The sequence below is a fragment of the Podarcis bocagei genome (genome assembly GCF_964188305.1).
Source record: "Podarcis bocagei genome assembly, chromosome: 5".
Taxonomy (NCBI): domain Eukaryota; kingdom Metazoa; phylum Chordata; class Lepidosauria; order Squamata; family Lacertidae; genus Podarcis; species Podarcis bocagei.
In genome coordinates, this window is record NC_138129.1 from 17,067,140 (window position 1) to 17,084,875 (window position 17,736).

At 42.4% G+C, this 17,736-nt stretch overlaps 1 protein-coding gene across 3 annotated transcripts in view; it reads left to right on the plus strand.

The window, feature by feature from the left end:
• The window catches only part of LOC308588017 (formin-F-like), a 79,123-nt gene that overhangs the window by 36,121 nt on the left and 25,266 nt on the right, over positions 1-17,736 (plus strand). For all 3 annotated transcript variants that reach the window (XM_081196160.1, XM_081196162.1, XM_081196161.1), the window contains 5 exons: positions 356-529; positions 732-880; positions 11,504-11,677; positions 13,037-13,436; positions 15,648-15,810. In XM_081196160.1, coding sequence (XP_081052286.1) covers positions 356-529; positions 732-880; positions 11,504-11,677; positions 13,037-13,436; positions 15,648-15,810 — 1,060 coding nt within the window. The remainder of the gene's footprint in view (positions 1-355; positions 530-731; positions 881-11,503; positions 11,678-13,036; positions 13,437-15,647; positions 15,811-17,736) is intronic.

Sequence of the window (17,736 nt, forward strand, 5' to 3'; positions counted from 1 at the left end):
CTTGCCTTAGGTAGAGCAAGAGGCTGGAAAATTTCAAAGGAAATAACACTTCAAAATGATAAATCGATGCATATTTATCACAAGAAAACGGGATAAGGAAGCAGCAGACAGAATCAATCTCTATTCGGTCACTAACTTAAATAAATATGTTATGGTGACTAAGTGATGAAGAGAATGTTTGTCTTGATTATTATCATCAATAAAAAGATACATTTTCTCAGTCTTTTTTTTTTTTAAAAAAACCCCAAATGGCTGCGCATCTTAATTTGAGGAGAGGCTGTTGGCTCTTCACTAGGGAGAAAAGACTGGCCGTGAAAAATACCTCACCGAGAAAAATCACTGTTTCCCCCCGCAGATTGATCTGAGCACCAAGACAATTTTTAACATAGAGAAAGGGATAATCAAAAAACAGTTCCCGTTTCCCCAAGTCAAATCCTGTGCATACAGTGAAGGAAGACGTTTCAGAATTAACTTCCATGGACGCGAGGACTATATACTGGAAGCAGCATCGGTGGATGATAAAAATAAGGTAAGTGATGTTGAAAAGCTCCCAGCAATTCCATTTAGTCTGGCTGCTAACCAGAAGGCTGGTGGTTCAAGCCCACCCAGGGACGGTTGTGGGCAGAATTCCTGCATTGCAGGGCATTGGACTAGATGATCCTTGGGGTCTCTCCCAACTCTACAATTCCACGATTCTACGAACCCTGCTTCTTCCAATGTTTGCTTTGCAGATAACACATCTCCTGAGTAAGATTATACAGAGTAACGCCTGCAGAGGGCTGGCAGAACCTTGCTGTGGTGAGCCTGAAAAATGTGATGTGATCCACGAAGGAATTTTGGATCTACAGCTAGAGACGCCAAAGTCCATTAAATGGGTGAAGTACGAAACTTAGAGATAACTGAAGTAACGACAGTGCCTTATTTACATTGCACTCCTATGCATGTTTGCTTGCAAGTGACTCCCATTAAACACTCAAGAAAGGGCTCACTTACATTTCTGCTTGCCCTATCCCTAGAAAGCATGGGCCCAAGCAGTTTTCTGCTTATCGCATGTTTTCAAGGCATGGGTCCCAGCAGTTTTGCCTTTGTCCCACTGTTTCACCCTGGAAAACGTGCTCTCTAGCGCTAAATCGGAACAAACACCAATCTTTGGAAAACCCAATTCAGCACTGAAGGTTGGGCTTCCCTGGGGGAAAACAGTGGGGTAAATGAAGGTGTGGACAATCCCTAAGTTTCTTAGGACTCCGGCCTCAGTTAATTAATTTACTGAGAATGTTTTAAAACCCCATGTAAATTAATAAAAGGTGGCTTGCATTTTTTAAAAAATCAAAACCAAATACCACTAAAACACTCATTTTAAACAACAGCGTTAAAATAATGAGAACATAAAAAAAGAATAAATCACATTGAAAAACTGGGATAAAATGCCAATATTAATTAGTGAATATGTTTTAGTTATAGGGAAGACTGTGACCAAGTGACGTGAGTGCCTGTGGTCCAACTGCTTAACACCCTTTTTATTGTGCTCCATGATGCTTTATGCTCATGATGCTACCGGGGGGGGTCTCAAACGACCCTGCTTTCAGTGCTGTTTGCAACTGCAAAAGTTTTTGGATGGTCACACTGCTTCATTTCCAATTTGTGCATAACCTGTAACTTCCTGCTGAAATCCTGTATCCTTTTATACCGCAGATGTTCTGGGGTTTTGTTTTGTTTTTGCCCTGCTTTTGTTGTGGTCCACAGGCCCTCTGAGCAGCAGTAATGTGGTGGCAGTGGGGAAGCAGAATAAACCCACCACTAATGCTCTATTATTGTGTAAAGAGCATCTTGCAAAATACACCCACAATAAAGCTCCCATCTGTAGGGACCCTGTTCTCCTTCCTTAGAGTAGTTTCATCTTTAAATTGGACTTGAACCAGATAGCCCTTCAAATAGTTGACTTTCCTTTGTAAAGCAGGGCATATGGCCTCCTAGATGTTAAATTTCTTACTGCATTTATATATCACCCTTTTGCCCAAGGAGGTCTACAATTTTATGATTCTCCCATCATTCACCAGCAGGTAAAAATAAAACCCAACCCAACACAACCAACCCCTTCTCCCAGCCTTCCTTCTTCCTTCTCAAAGGGTAGATGATGTTCCTCCAGCCCTGTGGGGGAAGGGAACAGCATGAGTGGTGCAGGCCCTGCATTGCAGAGGGTTGGGCTAGATGACCGCTTGGATCCCTTTTAACTCTATAATTCCATGATTCTATGGTGGTGTCTCTGCCTGCCTCTGTCACTCCCTTCTCAATGGTCTTTGCATCTCATGTGCAGGTTTTAACAAATGTAATTTGCATTAGATGTGTGTTTGTTTGTTTGTGTGTGTGAGAGAGAGACAGACAGACAGAGAATGAATAAATGGGATCTGAGCAGGCATGAAGTTGGGTGCCAATGGCGGATTTCCTCTGAAAGCAAATACTAGCTGCAAAAGATGGATTGCAGGGGAAGAAAGGGTTAAATTCCCCTTCCCTGCTTGCTGTGGTCCCACTCAATATCAGCCCTCCACCAGCTGACACAATTCCATTTTTTAAAAAATCTTGCATGTTAGGTTCAAAGATCCATTCAATGTGTGTAGCAGGGATGAGCAACCTGTAGCATGCTAGGTGTTGCTGGGTTCCATCTCTCACCATCCCTGATCTTTGGCCAGGCTGATGAGAGTTGGAGTCCAATAGCATCCAGAGGGCAACAGGTCCTCCATTCCTGTAGCTTGGCCTTGAGTTTCTGGTCCTTTTCCACAGATCTGATCCAAAATGCAGTGGTTTCATGCACTGAAGCCAACTGTTAAAAAAAGAATGACTCAAGCAAAGCGGTATCTCATGGGAGCAATGGGAGACTTTCATTATTTGTGTGCTTTGCTGCAATACTGAATGAAGGTTAATTGAGCCAGACATGTCTTCAAACACATTTTGGGTGCTTGGGGAGAAAACACTTACTGTCCCACCGGGCTCTTCTACATAGCTGTTTATATACCAAACGCTCCCAAGGCCACCCAAAACTCAAAACTAGTCTTCTTTTATTTCAGTCAATTGCCCCACAAACCCAGGGTGTATTCTTTGCTGTCTCCACCAGCTCCCTTTGCAGCTTGTTGCCTTGTGTTAGAATGGAAGTGTGGAGTAAACCTGGAAAAAGAACAAGCTTTAGAAGAAAGACAAGGGATACGATTTGAATTCCTAGAGCCCTAGAACTCTACTTTACCTCCCTGGCTTTTCTACAGACTATTCCTGGACTTTATATATTCCAACTCAAGCAGTGGAGAGTCTTTCACTGAAGAGAGTATTTTAATGCACCACCCCAGTCTCCAGGAGACACCAGATGGGGCTGAGCTTTACTCAGAGTTTGATTTCCTTGGAATGAAGGCCAGCAGAGACTCTGGTGTCTTTAGGATATATGGTTTTATTTACACATATATACAACCTTGGCATAAGATGGAAGGGCTCACAGCATTAACACTCGCACAGATTTTGCTTCCCTTTTAGGGACTCTCAAAATCCAGTACAGAGCAAACATGTTTCCCTGTCTCCAGTTTTCAGCATCCAGCTTTTCAACTCTCTCTTTCACACACACAACTCTGGCTAAACCCAGTGAGGGTGTTGGGAAAAGCCCACCCATTTGTTTCTATGACAACCTATTTGGATTTGTAACCAACTTACTTAACCAACCAGCCAAAGCCATTACCTTGACAAAGGAACTGATTCGGTATGCTTGCTCCTATATATTCTACTCCCACAGATAGAAGATCCCAAGAATTGAAAGGGGCCTAGGCGAGGTACCACCAGACTGATTCCCCCCCAAAACTGACAAAAGATGAATTGTTCCTATGGCCAGTCCATCTCCCCACCTTTTCCCAAAAATTCACCTCCCCCGTCATTTCCTGAACTTCATTGTAAACCCTTCTTGTACTAATACCTCTTTTGAAGCTAATATCTAACCCACTCTTGAAGCTTAAAACTATTTCTTTGGAGAAAAAACACCTGAATTTGCATGCCTATATTGGAACAGGTATTTCTCTGGTGCCAGTTTTGGGTAACAGCAAAAGCAGAAACATGAAACTGTCCCCCAACACACAAGCGAATTGACAAGGATGCCATTTTTTTGTAACACTAAATGCAAGAGATTTCAGTGGAGAGGGCAAGATTCTTAGTGAGAGACCTGCTCTTGGAAACTTTCAAGGCTGAATGGTGAAAAAGAGACAAACTCCATAATCTAAACAAAAACTGTAGTGGCCGCAGGATGTAGTTTAGACAAATCAATGGAGAATAATCGTTCAGCCTGGACACTGAGGTCCAGCACCGAGGGCCTTCTGGCGGTTCCCTCACTACAAGAAGTGAAGTTACAGGGAACCAGGCAGAGGGCCTTCTTGGTAGTAGTGCCTGACCTGTGGAACGCCCTTCCAGTGATATCAAGGAAATAAGCAACTTGTTGTTGTTGTTTAGTCATTTAGTCGTGTCCGACTCTTTGTGACCCCATGGACCAGAACACGCCAGGCGCTCCTGTCTTCCACTGCCTCCCACAGTTTGGTCAAACTCATGCTGGTAGCTTCGAGAACACTGTCCAACCATCTCATCCTCTGTCGTCCCCTTCTCCTTGTGCCCTCCATCTTTCCCAACATCAGGGTCTTTTCCAGGGAGTCTTCTCTTCTCATGAGGTGGCCAAAGTATTGGAGCCTCAGCTTCATGACCTGTTCTTCCAGTGAGCACTCAGGGCTGATTTCCTTAAGAATGGAGAGGTTTGATCTTGCAGTCCATAAGCAACTATTTTACTTCTAAAAGACACCTGAAGGCAGCCCTGTTTAGGGAAGTTTTTAATGTTTAATGCTGTATTGTGTTTTTAAGATTCAGTTGGGAGCCAACCAGAGTGGCTGGGGAAACCCAGCCAGATGGGTGGGGTGATAATAATAATAATAATAATAATAATAATAATAATAATGGCTAACGAAGGGCTGCAAGTCATGATGGCTGTGCATTTCTCTGGTATCAGAGACAATGTGCATGTCTCAATGCAAGTTGCTGGGAACTGTGGGGAGCACAAGTGGGGAGAGGGATGTTTCATTCATGTCCTACTTGCGGGCTTTCCATAGGCACTTGGTAAGCCACTGTAAGAACAGGATGTGAGACTAGATGGACCTTTGTCTCGAGCCAGTATTAAGCAGCACTATACACTATTGATTGGGAACTTAATAAGATCTGCCGAAATGTACTTGGCCGCTAAGCAGAGAATGCGAACAGCTGAATAAAGCTTGGCATGTTGTGAGTGTGTCAAAGATTACTGAGATAGTAAGACCGAGAGGACGGCATAAGCCGGAGCAGTCTGAAAGTCCACGATCCATCAGTTATATGAAAAGTAAATACAACTCAATATGATTTGATGCATTTTCATTGTTGAAGTGAAAAATAAGCTAGGGGGACATAGATAAATGGCTAAGCATAATTTCCTTGAGAGACGAGAATAAGAAATCTAGGGTGGCATTCAGCTCAGAGCAGAGCAGTTGGAATCAATGGGCCTAACACAGTCATGTCCATTCATTTCAATGGCCCTGCTTTGAGTAAAGTCCTCCATAAAGTTGAACATCATATACTGTATACACATATGGCAGTGGTTGTAATTTATTATTATTTTATGTTTTCCCTCTTTTCTTTGCCTAGGTGTACATTTATATTCCTTTAATAACAAAAAGAGCATTTGGTGAGATTACTTTTTAAAATATATAGCAATGCCATCAACATAAATTGTAAGAAAACAAAAAACAAAACAAAAGGGCTTCCCTCCCTCACTAGGAGGATTTCTGCTTTCCCTAATAGAAAGTGCATTTGTCACACACAGGGAAGAATTCAGTATAACCTTATGGCAATTGTTCTGTTGGCACCAGAGTTACAGCCTGCCGGACCAAATGACCCCAGTCTCCTTCCCCAACATGCTGTTCTCTGGACCCACTTGAGCTACTTTTTTGCAGGGGGGGCACAGGGGAGAATGGGGGGGGACTGCAGAAAAGCCCAATTATGTTAGTGAAGGTCCTTGCACGGGGGCTTCCGCTAGAAGGACTTGCTACCTTAATTTGGCCGTTAATCCCGTTTGGCTTCTTATAACGAAGTCATTGTGCAGCGAAGCAGCGGCCTTGGGTGCTTCCAAATGTTTCTTAATTGTGGGATGAGCATGCAATTTTTTTCACAGCATCCATGTAGCACCACTGGCATCAAAATGCCCACTCCCCTTCATGTGGATTTACCCTTTCTGGTTGAATATATAATGTTAAGTTGTGGGCGAACATATCAGACGACACAGCGATTCTTCCAAAGCAGCTCTTTATTTGTAAGCTGGAACAGAACTGAACTGAGGAGCTCAGTCAGCCTGCTTATATAGAGCTCCACTAGAATGCAACAGTAACCATTTTCTGTAACTAGCCAATCACTGAACGTCACTTTCGATCCTTCATTTGCATACAAACTATCCAATCACTGAGCGTCACTTTCGATCCTTCATTTGCATAACTATCTACAGTATCCCCCTGCTGGCCCAGGGTGAGAACTTCAGTACATAACATATAATACGATAAACAACAAAACATCATGCGTTAGAAGCGATCCATTTGCAGTATCTCACCTTGGTTAAGGCCCCATCTAGAAGCACGCTTCGTGTGATTAGCGATGATGAATAATCATGTAGTGTCTGAAAAGCAGAGGACACAATAGACCTATTGAGGTGTTCAGTTTCTCACATGAGTGGGAGAGTGAGTCTATATTTGCTGGTCTCTCTTTCTCCATCACATCCCTGTTTCTCAGCCCTGCTGCCCTCCATGTGTTTGAGAAGAAAGGGGTTATGTAGCTCCCTGTGTGATGTAGCACCCTGGTTGCACAGGGTTCTACATTTACACAAATCCTACATATATAGAGCAGGCTCTTCATTTATTTATTTATTGCATTTATATCCCAGATTTCCTCTAAGGAGCTTAGAGTGGCAAGCACGATTCTGATTCTTACAGCAATCCTGTGAGGTAGATTAAGTTGGTAGACAGTGAGCTTCATGACTTGAGTGGAGGCTTGAATTCTGGTCCTCCAGGTCTTAGTCCAATGCTCTAACCACTGCACCACACTTCTCTCCCCACACACGGATGGCCATGGGAACACAATGATTTTTTGTTGTTCACATTGTGGAGCAAAGCCCAAGTTTGCTTCCTTCATCAAAGCAACTGTTTGGTAAACAGTGAACAATTAAGCTGCAAGTTCTTTGTGAAAGGAATTCGAATGCAATAAGACGGCCAGCTCTGTTCAACAATACGGAGAACTCTGACTCTGCACACAGATGTAGAGATAATGGATGCTTTCAGTTAGGAGTGGTAGCCAAAATGACTTGAATTCTTTATCTTTCAGCTAAGCTTTCAGGAGAGACACTAAATAAATCAGAACTAAACACAAAGGGTTGTATCTAATGCTAATTGTATTCAGACTAGACCCATTGAAAATAATGACCATGACTAACTTTGGCCTATTAATTTTTGTGGGTTTACTTACTTAATGCTTAATAATGCTTAGCTGGATAGAACCCACACAATCAGTAGTCAACTGGAGCCCTCTTGATGCTCCAGTGTTTGCCCCACACTGGAGTGGGGGCTTGCCAATCCACCCTTGAGCCCTAGACTTCATATCCATCTGTAGTGACAGGGCCTTCCTACATGTACCTGTACATGCAAAGCATCCCATGTAATCCAGAACTGTGCATGATTGTGAGTCTGAGTTATGTGCAAAGATGTCAAAGATGTTCACTTATGTGTTCCATCTCCAGAATGGAAATACAAAAATACAATCAGTGGTTGTTTTCAGTCTGCAAATGGTGGTTAATTGATGACTCCTGCTCCTTTCCCTTTGCACTGAATTTCCTTTGAACTGAAATGAGCCAGTGTGGTGTAGTGGTTAAGAGCAAGACTAGTAATCTGGAGAACCGGGTTCGCGTCTCCGCTTCTCCACATGCAGCTGCTGGGTGACCTTGGGCTAATCACACTTCTTTGAAGTCTCTCAGCCCCACTCACCTCGCAGAGTGTTTGTTGTGGGGGAGGAAGGGAAAGGAGAATGTTAGCTGCTTTGAGACTCCTTCGGGTAGTGATAAAACGGGATATCAAATCCAAACTCTTCTTCTTATTATTATTACTTAAGTATGTAAAATTTTGCCACGGTGGATAGCAAGATGAATAAGTTTGCTTTGTTTTTGTTGGAAGCCAGACTGTGGTGGAATGCAGTGGAACACGGGTCTTAATGAAAACAAATTATTTCTGCTTCTGTAGTTGAACTCCCCCCTCTTCCCTGTATGTCCCCACAATCTGTTCTTGGGGTTCCCTCAACCCTCTGGAGCAGATCTGAGAAGGGCATGGGGGGGGGGGAGAGAAGCAGGGAAAGTTCAGTAACTTGATGGGGCAAGTTAGTTTGCTACCACCCATTATTTCATTAATTTATGAATCTCCTTCCCATGAGTCTCAAGGTGAGTTATATAAAAACAACTGAAAAGTTTTAAAACCAGTACAAAATATAACAATTAAGAGAGGTTTAAAGCATGATAATAATAATAATAATAATAATAATAATAATAATAATAATAATAATAATAACAACAACAACAACAATATCAATGCAGCCACTTAAAGCAAAGAAGGGCAGAGTAGGGCAGATGGGAGCTATCTTGAGTGTTATCTTTTAATGTAGGAATGGGGAACCTGTGCCACACTATATATTGTTGGACTGCAGCTTCCATCAACACTAGCCAGTATGGCCAAGGGTGAGGGTTGATGGGAGTTGTAGTCCAACAACCTCTGGATAACTAGAGGCTCCCCACCCCTAGGTTATACCATAACCAGGGAGCTGTCATTGAGAAGACCCCTCCCCACTGTTAATAGCAAGAATAAGAGTACAATTAACCATTTCTTTTTTTAAAAAATATTTTATTAAGGATTTTCTTGTTTTACAGAAGTGTAGTGCCTCGTTTTTGGTTTGTTTTTTTCATGTAACATTTTTACAAATCCATTTCATTTGTTGAGGCATTAGGGGGAGAAGAAAAGAGAAAGAGAGAAGAAAAGGGGGGGGGTGGAGAGAGGGAAGATGGATGGGGGTGGGGTCGGGTGGCGGTGTTTCTATTATGTTTAATGTGTGTAGAGTTTGGTGTCAGCGTTGTTTGTGTTGTTCACTTGTGTTCCTTTGGTGGTGAGAGAGGTTGAGGTTGGCCTAGGGTGTGATTGTTTGCTTGTGATTGGCTGTGGTGATCTTTGTTTTCGTGTGTGAGTGAGGTGGGTGGGTGTTTTGGATCAGGTTAGCCATATTGATTTGTATGCTGTTGGTGGATTATTGTCACTGTCCTGTTGGGCTGTGTGTGTAATAAAGGGGAGCCATACCGGGGTGAAGGTGTCTTCTTCTGTTTGTCCCCGTGTCAGTTTCAGTTTATTAGTTAATTTTTCTAGTAGGGCTGTTTCCCATACTATTTGGTACCATTGGTCCATGCTTACTCCTGACAGGTCTCTCCAGTGTCTGGTTATGGTGTTTCTGGCTGCTGAGAGCAGGTGGGTTATGAGTTCTTTGTGGTGTAAATGGGCATTGTTGTCTTGGAAGATGTTTAGTAGGGCCAATTCTGGGGTGATGTCTATTGCTTGCTTAGTTATTGTACATATTTCTTGTATGGCTGTCGTCCAGAATAGTTGGATTTTGGGACACTCCCACCACATGTGGAAGTATGTGCCTGTGGAGGTGCACCCTCTCCAGCATTTTGGTGAGGTTCCTGAGTGTATTAGCGCTAGTTTCCTTGGTGTTAGGTACCACCTGTAGGTGAGTTTCAGTGTGAGTTCTTTGCTTTTCGTTGATATGGATTTAAAGGGGGGTTTAGACCACATTCTGGTCCATTGAGTGGGGTTAATCTCATAGCCTATGTCATTCTCCCATTGTTCTTTGATTGCGTCTAGGGGATTTGCGGGATTTTGGAGTATTGTTTTGTATATTGCGGATACCGTCCCTTTACCGTTTCCCTTTGTTGTTAGGAGGAGGTTTTCGAAGGTTGTCAGGGGCCTAGTTGCTGCTGATTTTACTGTTGGGTTGTTTAAGAGGGCATGTAGTTGGTGTTGTGTTAACCAGGGCATTTGGGTGTCTTCTAGTTTGTCTTGTATTTCTTGTGTTGACAGGGGTTTGTTATTTTTATAAAAGTCTATTAGGCGATATAAGCCTTTGGTTCGCCAGGTTTTTATCTGGAGGTTTTGTGCTGCATGGTGGAATAATGGGTGGTACGCCAGGGGGATTAGTGGGGATGGGGTTGGGGATAGTTTGCCTATTTGTGTTTTCCATGCTTTGAGCATGGTCTGTGTGTACCTGTTAAGTGTTGTGGGAATTTTCTTTAGTTTGTTTGGGAGGAGTGGGTATGTTGTGGTGCAGGTGTTTTCAATTGTGTCCCTCTCTAGGTGTACCCATTGTTTTGTCTCATCTTCGAGTATATATGGGATTATATGGCGTATTTGGTTGGCAATGTAATATGCTTCTATGTTGGGGATTCCCCATCCTCCTTCTGAGGTGGGGAGGTGCAGGTATTTGGGGCTTATTCTTGGTTTTTTATGTGAGAAGATGAAAGAGTGTAGTTTTCTCTGCCAACTGCGAAGTTGGGTTGAGGGGATCCAGATTGGGAGGGTTTGGAATAGGTAGGTTAGTTTTGGGAGTGTGATCATTAACCATTTCAAGAAAGACAGATTTGGAGATAACTGAGCACAGCTACTCTATTTTCGGGCTAGGGAACCTATATCTATTTAGATGTTGCTGGGCTACAACTTTTGTCATCCCTGATCATAAGCTAGGCTGGCTGGAGCTGTTGCTGTTGGCACCTGTCTGTCTTGGGAGATAATGGAAGGGTGTACCTTTGGGGGTAAAGTCAAACCGTCAGAGAGTAGTTACAGTGTCTGCTGGTGGGGCGCAGGTTCCTCATCCCCAGGTTTGTGCAACAAAGAAAATGTTTTGCAATATCTCGTCTTCATTTTCAGTCCAATGCCTATCCCAGAATTTCTATCCTGAAGTTCTTTTTAAAAAAGAAACCTCTTATTAATTACAGTTTTTCAATTAGAAAAACATAGTTCACTTAATAAATTTCATTGAGGAAGCACAGAGCATTATAGCCCCGTATTAGTGAAACCCTGAACACTTCAAATGTTTCAGATGCCATTAAGACAGACTAGCAATTCACAAACCCTTTTAACCTAATAAATACAAAGCACAGAGCACCAAGATACATCAAAACACTCTAAATGTTTTAGGCTCCATTAATGAGGAATCTTTTAACCTCCTAAGTTGATTCACAAACCATAAAACAATAAGGTCCTTCGCAAATCCTTTTAAAAGAAATTATTTTCACCAGTATGAAATGTGTATTTTTGCATTGAATCAAAGGATCTACATGCACCTAACTACCTGAGTTTGCCAGCACCTTTTCTTTTCTTTTTCTTTTTTTGTTCTCTAGACACTTTGTTCAGCTGAGGGAATGGGAGCTGAGCTTACATTGCATCGACCAACGCCAGATGGAGACGGTGGCTCCTGTAGCAAAAACAATAAACTTGTCAAGTGGAGATGCAGTTGTCAGCGAGGAGAATGGTTCTGGCACCTTCATGCTTCGAACAAAGGAAGCTAAGTACTTGTAAGTGTACCTAATACAGCGGAAACAAATGTAATAATAATAATAATAATAATAATAATAATAATAATAATAATAATAATAATTTATTATTTATACCCCGCCCAGCCCAGAAGGTCTAAGTCAAGGTTGCACAAGTGGTACCAACCATGCTAATTTATGCTAGTGAGCTTTGTGTAATGTTCTGTTGTGGATGCTGTGTAGGGAGGAAGAGAAACACGCACACACGCCAAGACTGCTGAGTAACAAAAAACAGAAAATTACTCTGGCTACATTTGCACCATACATTCTAAGCACTACGATACCACTTTAAACAGTCATGGCTTCCTCTGTAGAATTCTGGGATCTGTAGTTTGTTAAGGGTGCTGAGAGTTGTTAGGAACTCACAGAGCTACAATATGCAGATATTCCTGGGAAGAGAGATTGACTGTTAAACCAGTCTAGAAATTATAGCTCTGTAAGGGGGAATAGGAGTCAGTGCGATGTCGGTGAAACAAAGCTGTGGGGAGTCATTCATGAAGCCGTTTCCTCCTTGAATTGTTTCACATATGTTTGATCACCTTTTCTTGCCAGCTGTAGTCTGCACACACATCAGTTACCACACATTGTGACATCCATATACATGTACACCCAAATTCAATAGGCTCTAATATTACCCTGGAGATTGTGTGAAAGAGCTGAAGGCTTGGGAATAAATGAATTGTTAGAAGTTTTGCTTTCTTAGTTTCCCTAAAAGTAAAGCTAGGCATGTCAGATTAGTCACTTGAATCCAGATACACAATTTCGGCATTGAATATATGATTGGATCTGCATGTTTCATATCTAAAATAAGAGGTGCTAAGTTTTCATCACTTATTGATGTGGGAAGGACACTCTGCACATGCTCAAAAGCATGTTAATATGCTGGACATATTTCAGTTCCAGTTCCTAGTGGCTAGCCAAGTCGACGTATCTCAGTGTCAAAAACATTCTGTTCCTTGCTCACAAACCAAAGAAGGATTAATTAGTAAATTGACTCACGTGAAAAATCTAAATGCTGGAGACAGTGTTTAGCTGTAGCTGTGTCTTCTCAGAATGTAGAAATGTTCCATTTGACCCCAGAGGCCACAAAATTATATGGAAATTGTTCACCTGAGTCAATATGTTGCAATATATATCTTTATATCTCAGCATTCTTGTTTCTTTCAAAGTCTTAGCAATTAAGTCAGCCTGAAAAGGTCAGAGTCAGCACTGCTGGCCTTCTTGAAAAGTAAAACTGTCTGTAACATCAATGAGCATGAAACAGAAATGGTTGTGGTTGTGCTTATTGGCATTTCATGTGCACTATTTTGGGTTCACAGACTCACCGTTTTTGAATTGTAGATTCCAAATACCCTTTACTGTCCAGAACAACAAACTAGAGGACATTACCAAGCTCCGAAATGAGTGGATGCTGCTCATAGACAGATACTGCTCATTGCCAAAGGCAGAATCCCTGACTCAGGGGAACGTCTCAGAAGCGGTGTGTGAGGAAGCTCCCTGTTTAAATGAAGGGAAGATGGAACAGCCCATCTGTTTCGGTTTGGAATCTCCTACAGCTCCAGAGGCTGTGACCTTAGCCCACACTCTCCAGGAGAAGCGTCCTTTGGTTTCAGCATTGGGTCAGCTTCCTGGAAGAACGGCAGATATGAAAGCCCCGCCTCCTTTTCCCAAGTTGTCCAGCCAGCCTCCAACATCAACAAGAACAAAAGTGTTCCACTGGGAAGTAGTTCCTCAGGAAAAGGTCTGAAACTATATTTTGCATAGAACAGGGCGCATACAATCCATGAGTGTTTGATTCTCTGTTGTTGCAAGCTGCCATCATCATAATCATAATGTGATTTAACACGAGATTGTTCATCCTTCTACAGAATAGAAATGCTGTCCATGTAGGAATTTAGCAACAAAATAGAGAAAGCAAGTAGTACACCAGGGTGACCACTGAGGTTCTTTCCAGATGTTTTGGACCAAGCCTCCCATTGTTTCTCAGTATGGGAGTATGGGAGAAATCATCCACATCTGGAGTACACCAAGTTGGCTACCCTTGTAGTACATACACCATGTCCTATTCACATGCCCATTCAAATAATCCTGACAACTTATGTGATGTAAACCTCCTTCGCAAAGGAGAGTATTGTGATCATGGTAGGCATTTAATGGAATTAAATTGGTTGGTGGGGAACCTATCCTTGCTGTCTTGAGTTCCTTAGGAGGCAAAATGGGCAAGAGACGAACACCATTGGTTAATAAGTAAATGTTGGGAATAATCTATAACCATAGTCCCTATCCTGTTAGAGGAGGGCTGAGCAGAAGCAGCCAGCATTCCACAGATCACGTGACAGGTGGGTGGATCTGGCTACCTGCTAATCAGCTGATGGCATCGGGTGCCAGGTAATGGTAACTTCAATATGCAGCTGCAAGATTCTTCCTTTGCAGTCCCAGCTTGAACTGCAAAGAAACACGGCCTGAATTCAAGAAGTCAAACTGCAGCTGCAAAAATTCTACCTCTGCAACTATGGCTTGAATTGCAATGGAATTTTCATTTGAATTCAGGTCAGGTCTGCAAAAGAAGAATCAGGGGTCCATTTAGAGTGAACTCCTGATTCTCCCTTTTGAATATGGTGCTTTTCCAAGTCATGCTTTTACCCATAGCTGAAGTCATCTGATGCTGGGTGATGGACAAGTGGCTGTGGCTTGCCTGACATGGCCCTTGGGCCAAGTGGGAATAACTTGTGGGCCTAATTAGGACCATAGGCCAGAGGTTTCCCACCACTGTCCTAGATATAATGACTCATGATTCATAATCACCCTCTAGCCCATTGAGGGATGTGGTAGCACCAAGCCACAGAGAGGTCATGATCCTATATCGTGAGTCAAGCTCTTTTATGGCCTATTTAGATGGAATCTCCACCCTGCCCCTTGCCCACATACAGTCCCCTGGTAATCATTCAGTTGGAGGAATACAGTAAAAAATACTATGATGGAATTCAAGATCTACATGGATTCATCAAGAGGAATCCGCAAGCTCTTAGCCCCATGGGAATCTATTGTCTTTTTATGGTTACGACTGTCCATAAAGAATGTCATGACTACCATTTACACATCACAGGGTGACCTCAGGAAAAAGGTACTTGCAATTCCTAGGACTCCTCCTATATGCTAAGTTAGGTGTTACAATACCCAGTCAGAAACATGGGATCCTACTTGGATGTCCTATAAGATAGTTATACATTCCTTTGGCTCACCAAATCCCATTTTTTGAATCATGGAATTCTCTAGTCTTGGGCTTCTCGGCTAATTATTAGCCAAGTTTGGTCTTCACTCATAATTAGTTTAGCCCCAGTTTCAAAACCAGCATATAACACTTCCATGGTTGACCCCTTCCATTTCTGGCTGAAACCTACCTGGCAGCAGTGGTAAGGAGGGCTGTTGCAACCTTCATTAGGCCATTATTAAGTGACAAGACTGATGGGAAATGTTGTTTCCATGGCCTTTGAGGTCCTCACAAATATCCTGGAAACTACAGGTCACCAGAAATCAGCTACCAAAAGATACATAGGGTATCTATAATTCTCAGGGTTCCTGGTGCTTTTGCTGCATTAAGGCTACATTTCACCATTGTAGGTATGCTTTTTTACAGGGATGGGGGAATGTGTCAGAGAGGAGTATGAAGTGTCTGCAGGACTCATCATATTCCCTAGTGGTTGGAGGATGTGTTGGGAGTGGGGATACTTCTCATTGCTTTGTGTGTTTATAAAAGCATCCCTGAAAATATGACGAAACCTGGAGCTTGGAATATGTGAGCTTAAAATGAACTAATTTTGGACATGAGCTGAACTGCGTGCAAAGTAGCTTGCATTAGGTAAGCTCATTCCAAATCAAGCCTTGGGAACTTGCCCGTCCTAATTATAGAGATGCCATGACATATTTACTTACAGCTTTTTAATATTTTTAGATAGAGAAATCAATCTGGACATCCTGCTACCTGGGCCAGAAAACCATAAATGTGGCTCGGCTTCACAACCAGTTTCGTATTCAAGAAGTGGTGGGAACTCATGGCAATGAGCCTCTCCCGACACAACAAATTATGTTAAACTCAAAAGTTGCACATAACTTCAGTAAGTGTGAAAATGTCACTTTGCTTACTAGGAGTAGCCCCTTACTCGTGAGTCCTAAGATTTTTAAGAGGCTCAGAAGGAAATGCTGTGGAATTTCAAGAGTTATACGAAAAGCAGTCCATCAAATGTTATCCTGTGATCACAGAATCATTGACATAAGAATATAAGGAGAGACCTCTTGATCAGGCCAAAGGTCTACCCAGTCTAGCATTCTGTTCTCCTAGTGATCAAAGAGATGTCTGTGGGAAACCCACAAGCAGTTCATGAATGCAATAGCTCTCCTGTAACAGATGTTTAAAGGAATACTGTTGTCAGCTGGCTGTTGCGGTTGCTTGAGAGTAACCAGGCAGGACTCCGCCCTGTGTTTTACAGGCTTTATTTTGGTGCAAACTATTTACAGTGAAGAGCCCCAAAGCTCATGTCTGGCTCAATCGCTAGCAGAATCTGGTAATGGTCTTTTTTTGGACCTCCCCAACATAAGAGTTTTGTTACCCCCAAACGTCTCCTCCCCTCTCTGCGCCTCAAACTACTGTGCAGGATGGGCGATGGCAAGGGCGTGTTTCCCTCCTGTCCGGCTTGCCCAGAAGGCTCCCACCAGCATCCTCTGGTCCTTGCACCTCTTCCCCACTGGAGGTAGGGCTTTCCTCCTCCCCAGAAGAGGAACTGCTTTGCAAGATTTTCAGAGGCTCTCTGTAACACAACTGCCCTTCTATTTCTCACCTCTGAGCCGATGGCAGTTCCCTAACAACTGTCTTTGATCCTGAGGTAGTACACAACCATCGTGACAAGTAGTCATTGATGGCCTTATCCTCCATTTCTAATCCTCAATTTAAGCCATCCAAGTTGGTGGTCATAACTACATTTAGTGGTAGCAATTTATGTAGTTTAGCTGTGTGCTGTGTCAATGAATGCTTTGTTGTTGTCCTGAATCTCTTGCCATTCAGCTTCATCTGTGGACCCTGAGATAGAAAGCAACCTTCTACTGAGTCAGACATTGGTCCCTCTAGCTGAGTACTGTCTACACTGACTGGCCGAGTCTTCACAATTTCAGACAAGGGTCACCCCCTGCCTTTTCTGGAGATGCCAGGGATTGAATCTGGGACCTTCAGAATGCAAAGCAGATGCTCTACCGCTGAATTTTGGTCCTTCCCTCAAATACCAATGGATGAGTCTGTCAACATCAGTTTCTCATTTTTCCAGTTTTTAGTTCTCCGTATTTCTCCATCAAATTGTGATTTTTTTTAAAATTTAATTTTTAATTTTAAAAAATCCACATGAAAATTTGTAGACATTTTGTATTCAGTTCTGACAAATATGCATATTTTTGTAAACAAATTTCTCCCATATATCGCACTTTTGCATGTCATTTTCACTGCTGTGTGCTTTTTAATGCATGCAGGCACACATTTTCTGGTTAGTGGACCGTATTGTAAAATTCAGAGAAGTGCAAAATTCAGAGAAATACAAATTTCAAAGGATAGTTCATGTGTAAGCTTGAAAATTGCACCTTAGGTAGTTTCTCATTAAAATACAAACAAAACCAAGTTTCTCCCCCATGCCTACTCAAAAGTAAGCTAAATGCAGCCAAAACAGTTCATCCTGACCTTTATAATTACTCCAAATTTTCCTTTGCTCTTTGATAATTTTTGAATGCATTTCCCCTCTCAGTATTGGAACATGGTCAAGAAGAAATGGGGGATAAAAGTTTGGCACAACACTCTAAGTGTATGTGTGCTTTATAGTACTTCCCAGGATCCTTTGTAGCACTTGAGGCAGCTGCGCAAGGGGCCTCCAGCAAGCACAATTGGAAATCCTTAGTGTGACGTATAAACCTGTGAAGGATTTGCATGAACTAAAATTGGAAGGGTGTAATCATTATGTTAATTGGGACACCTGGGCTGGGAAATTATTGCATCCATTGACTGA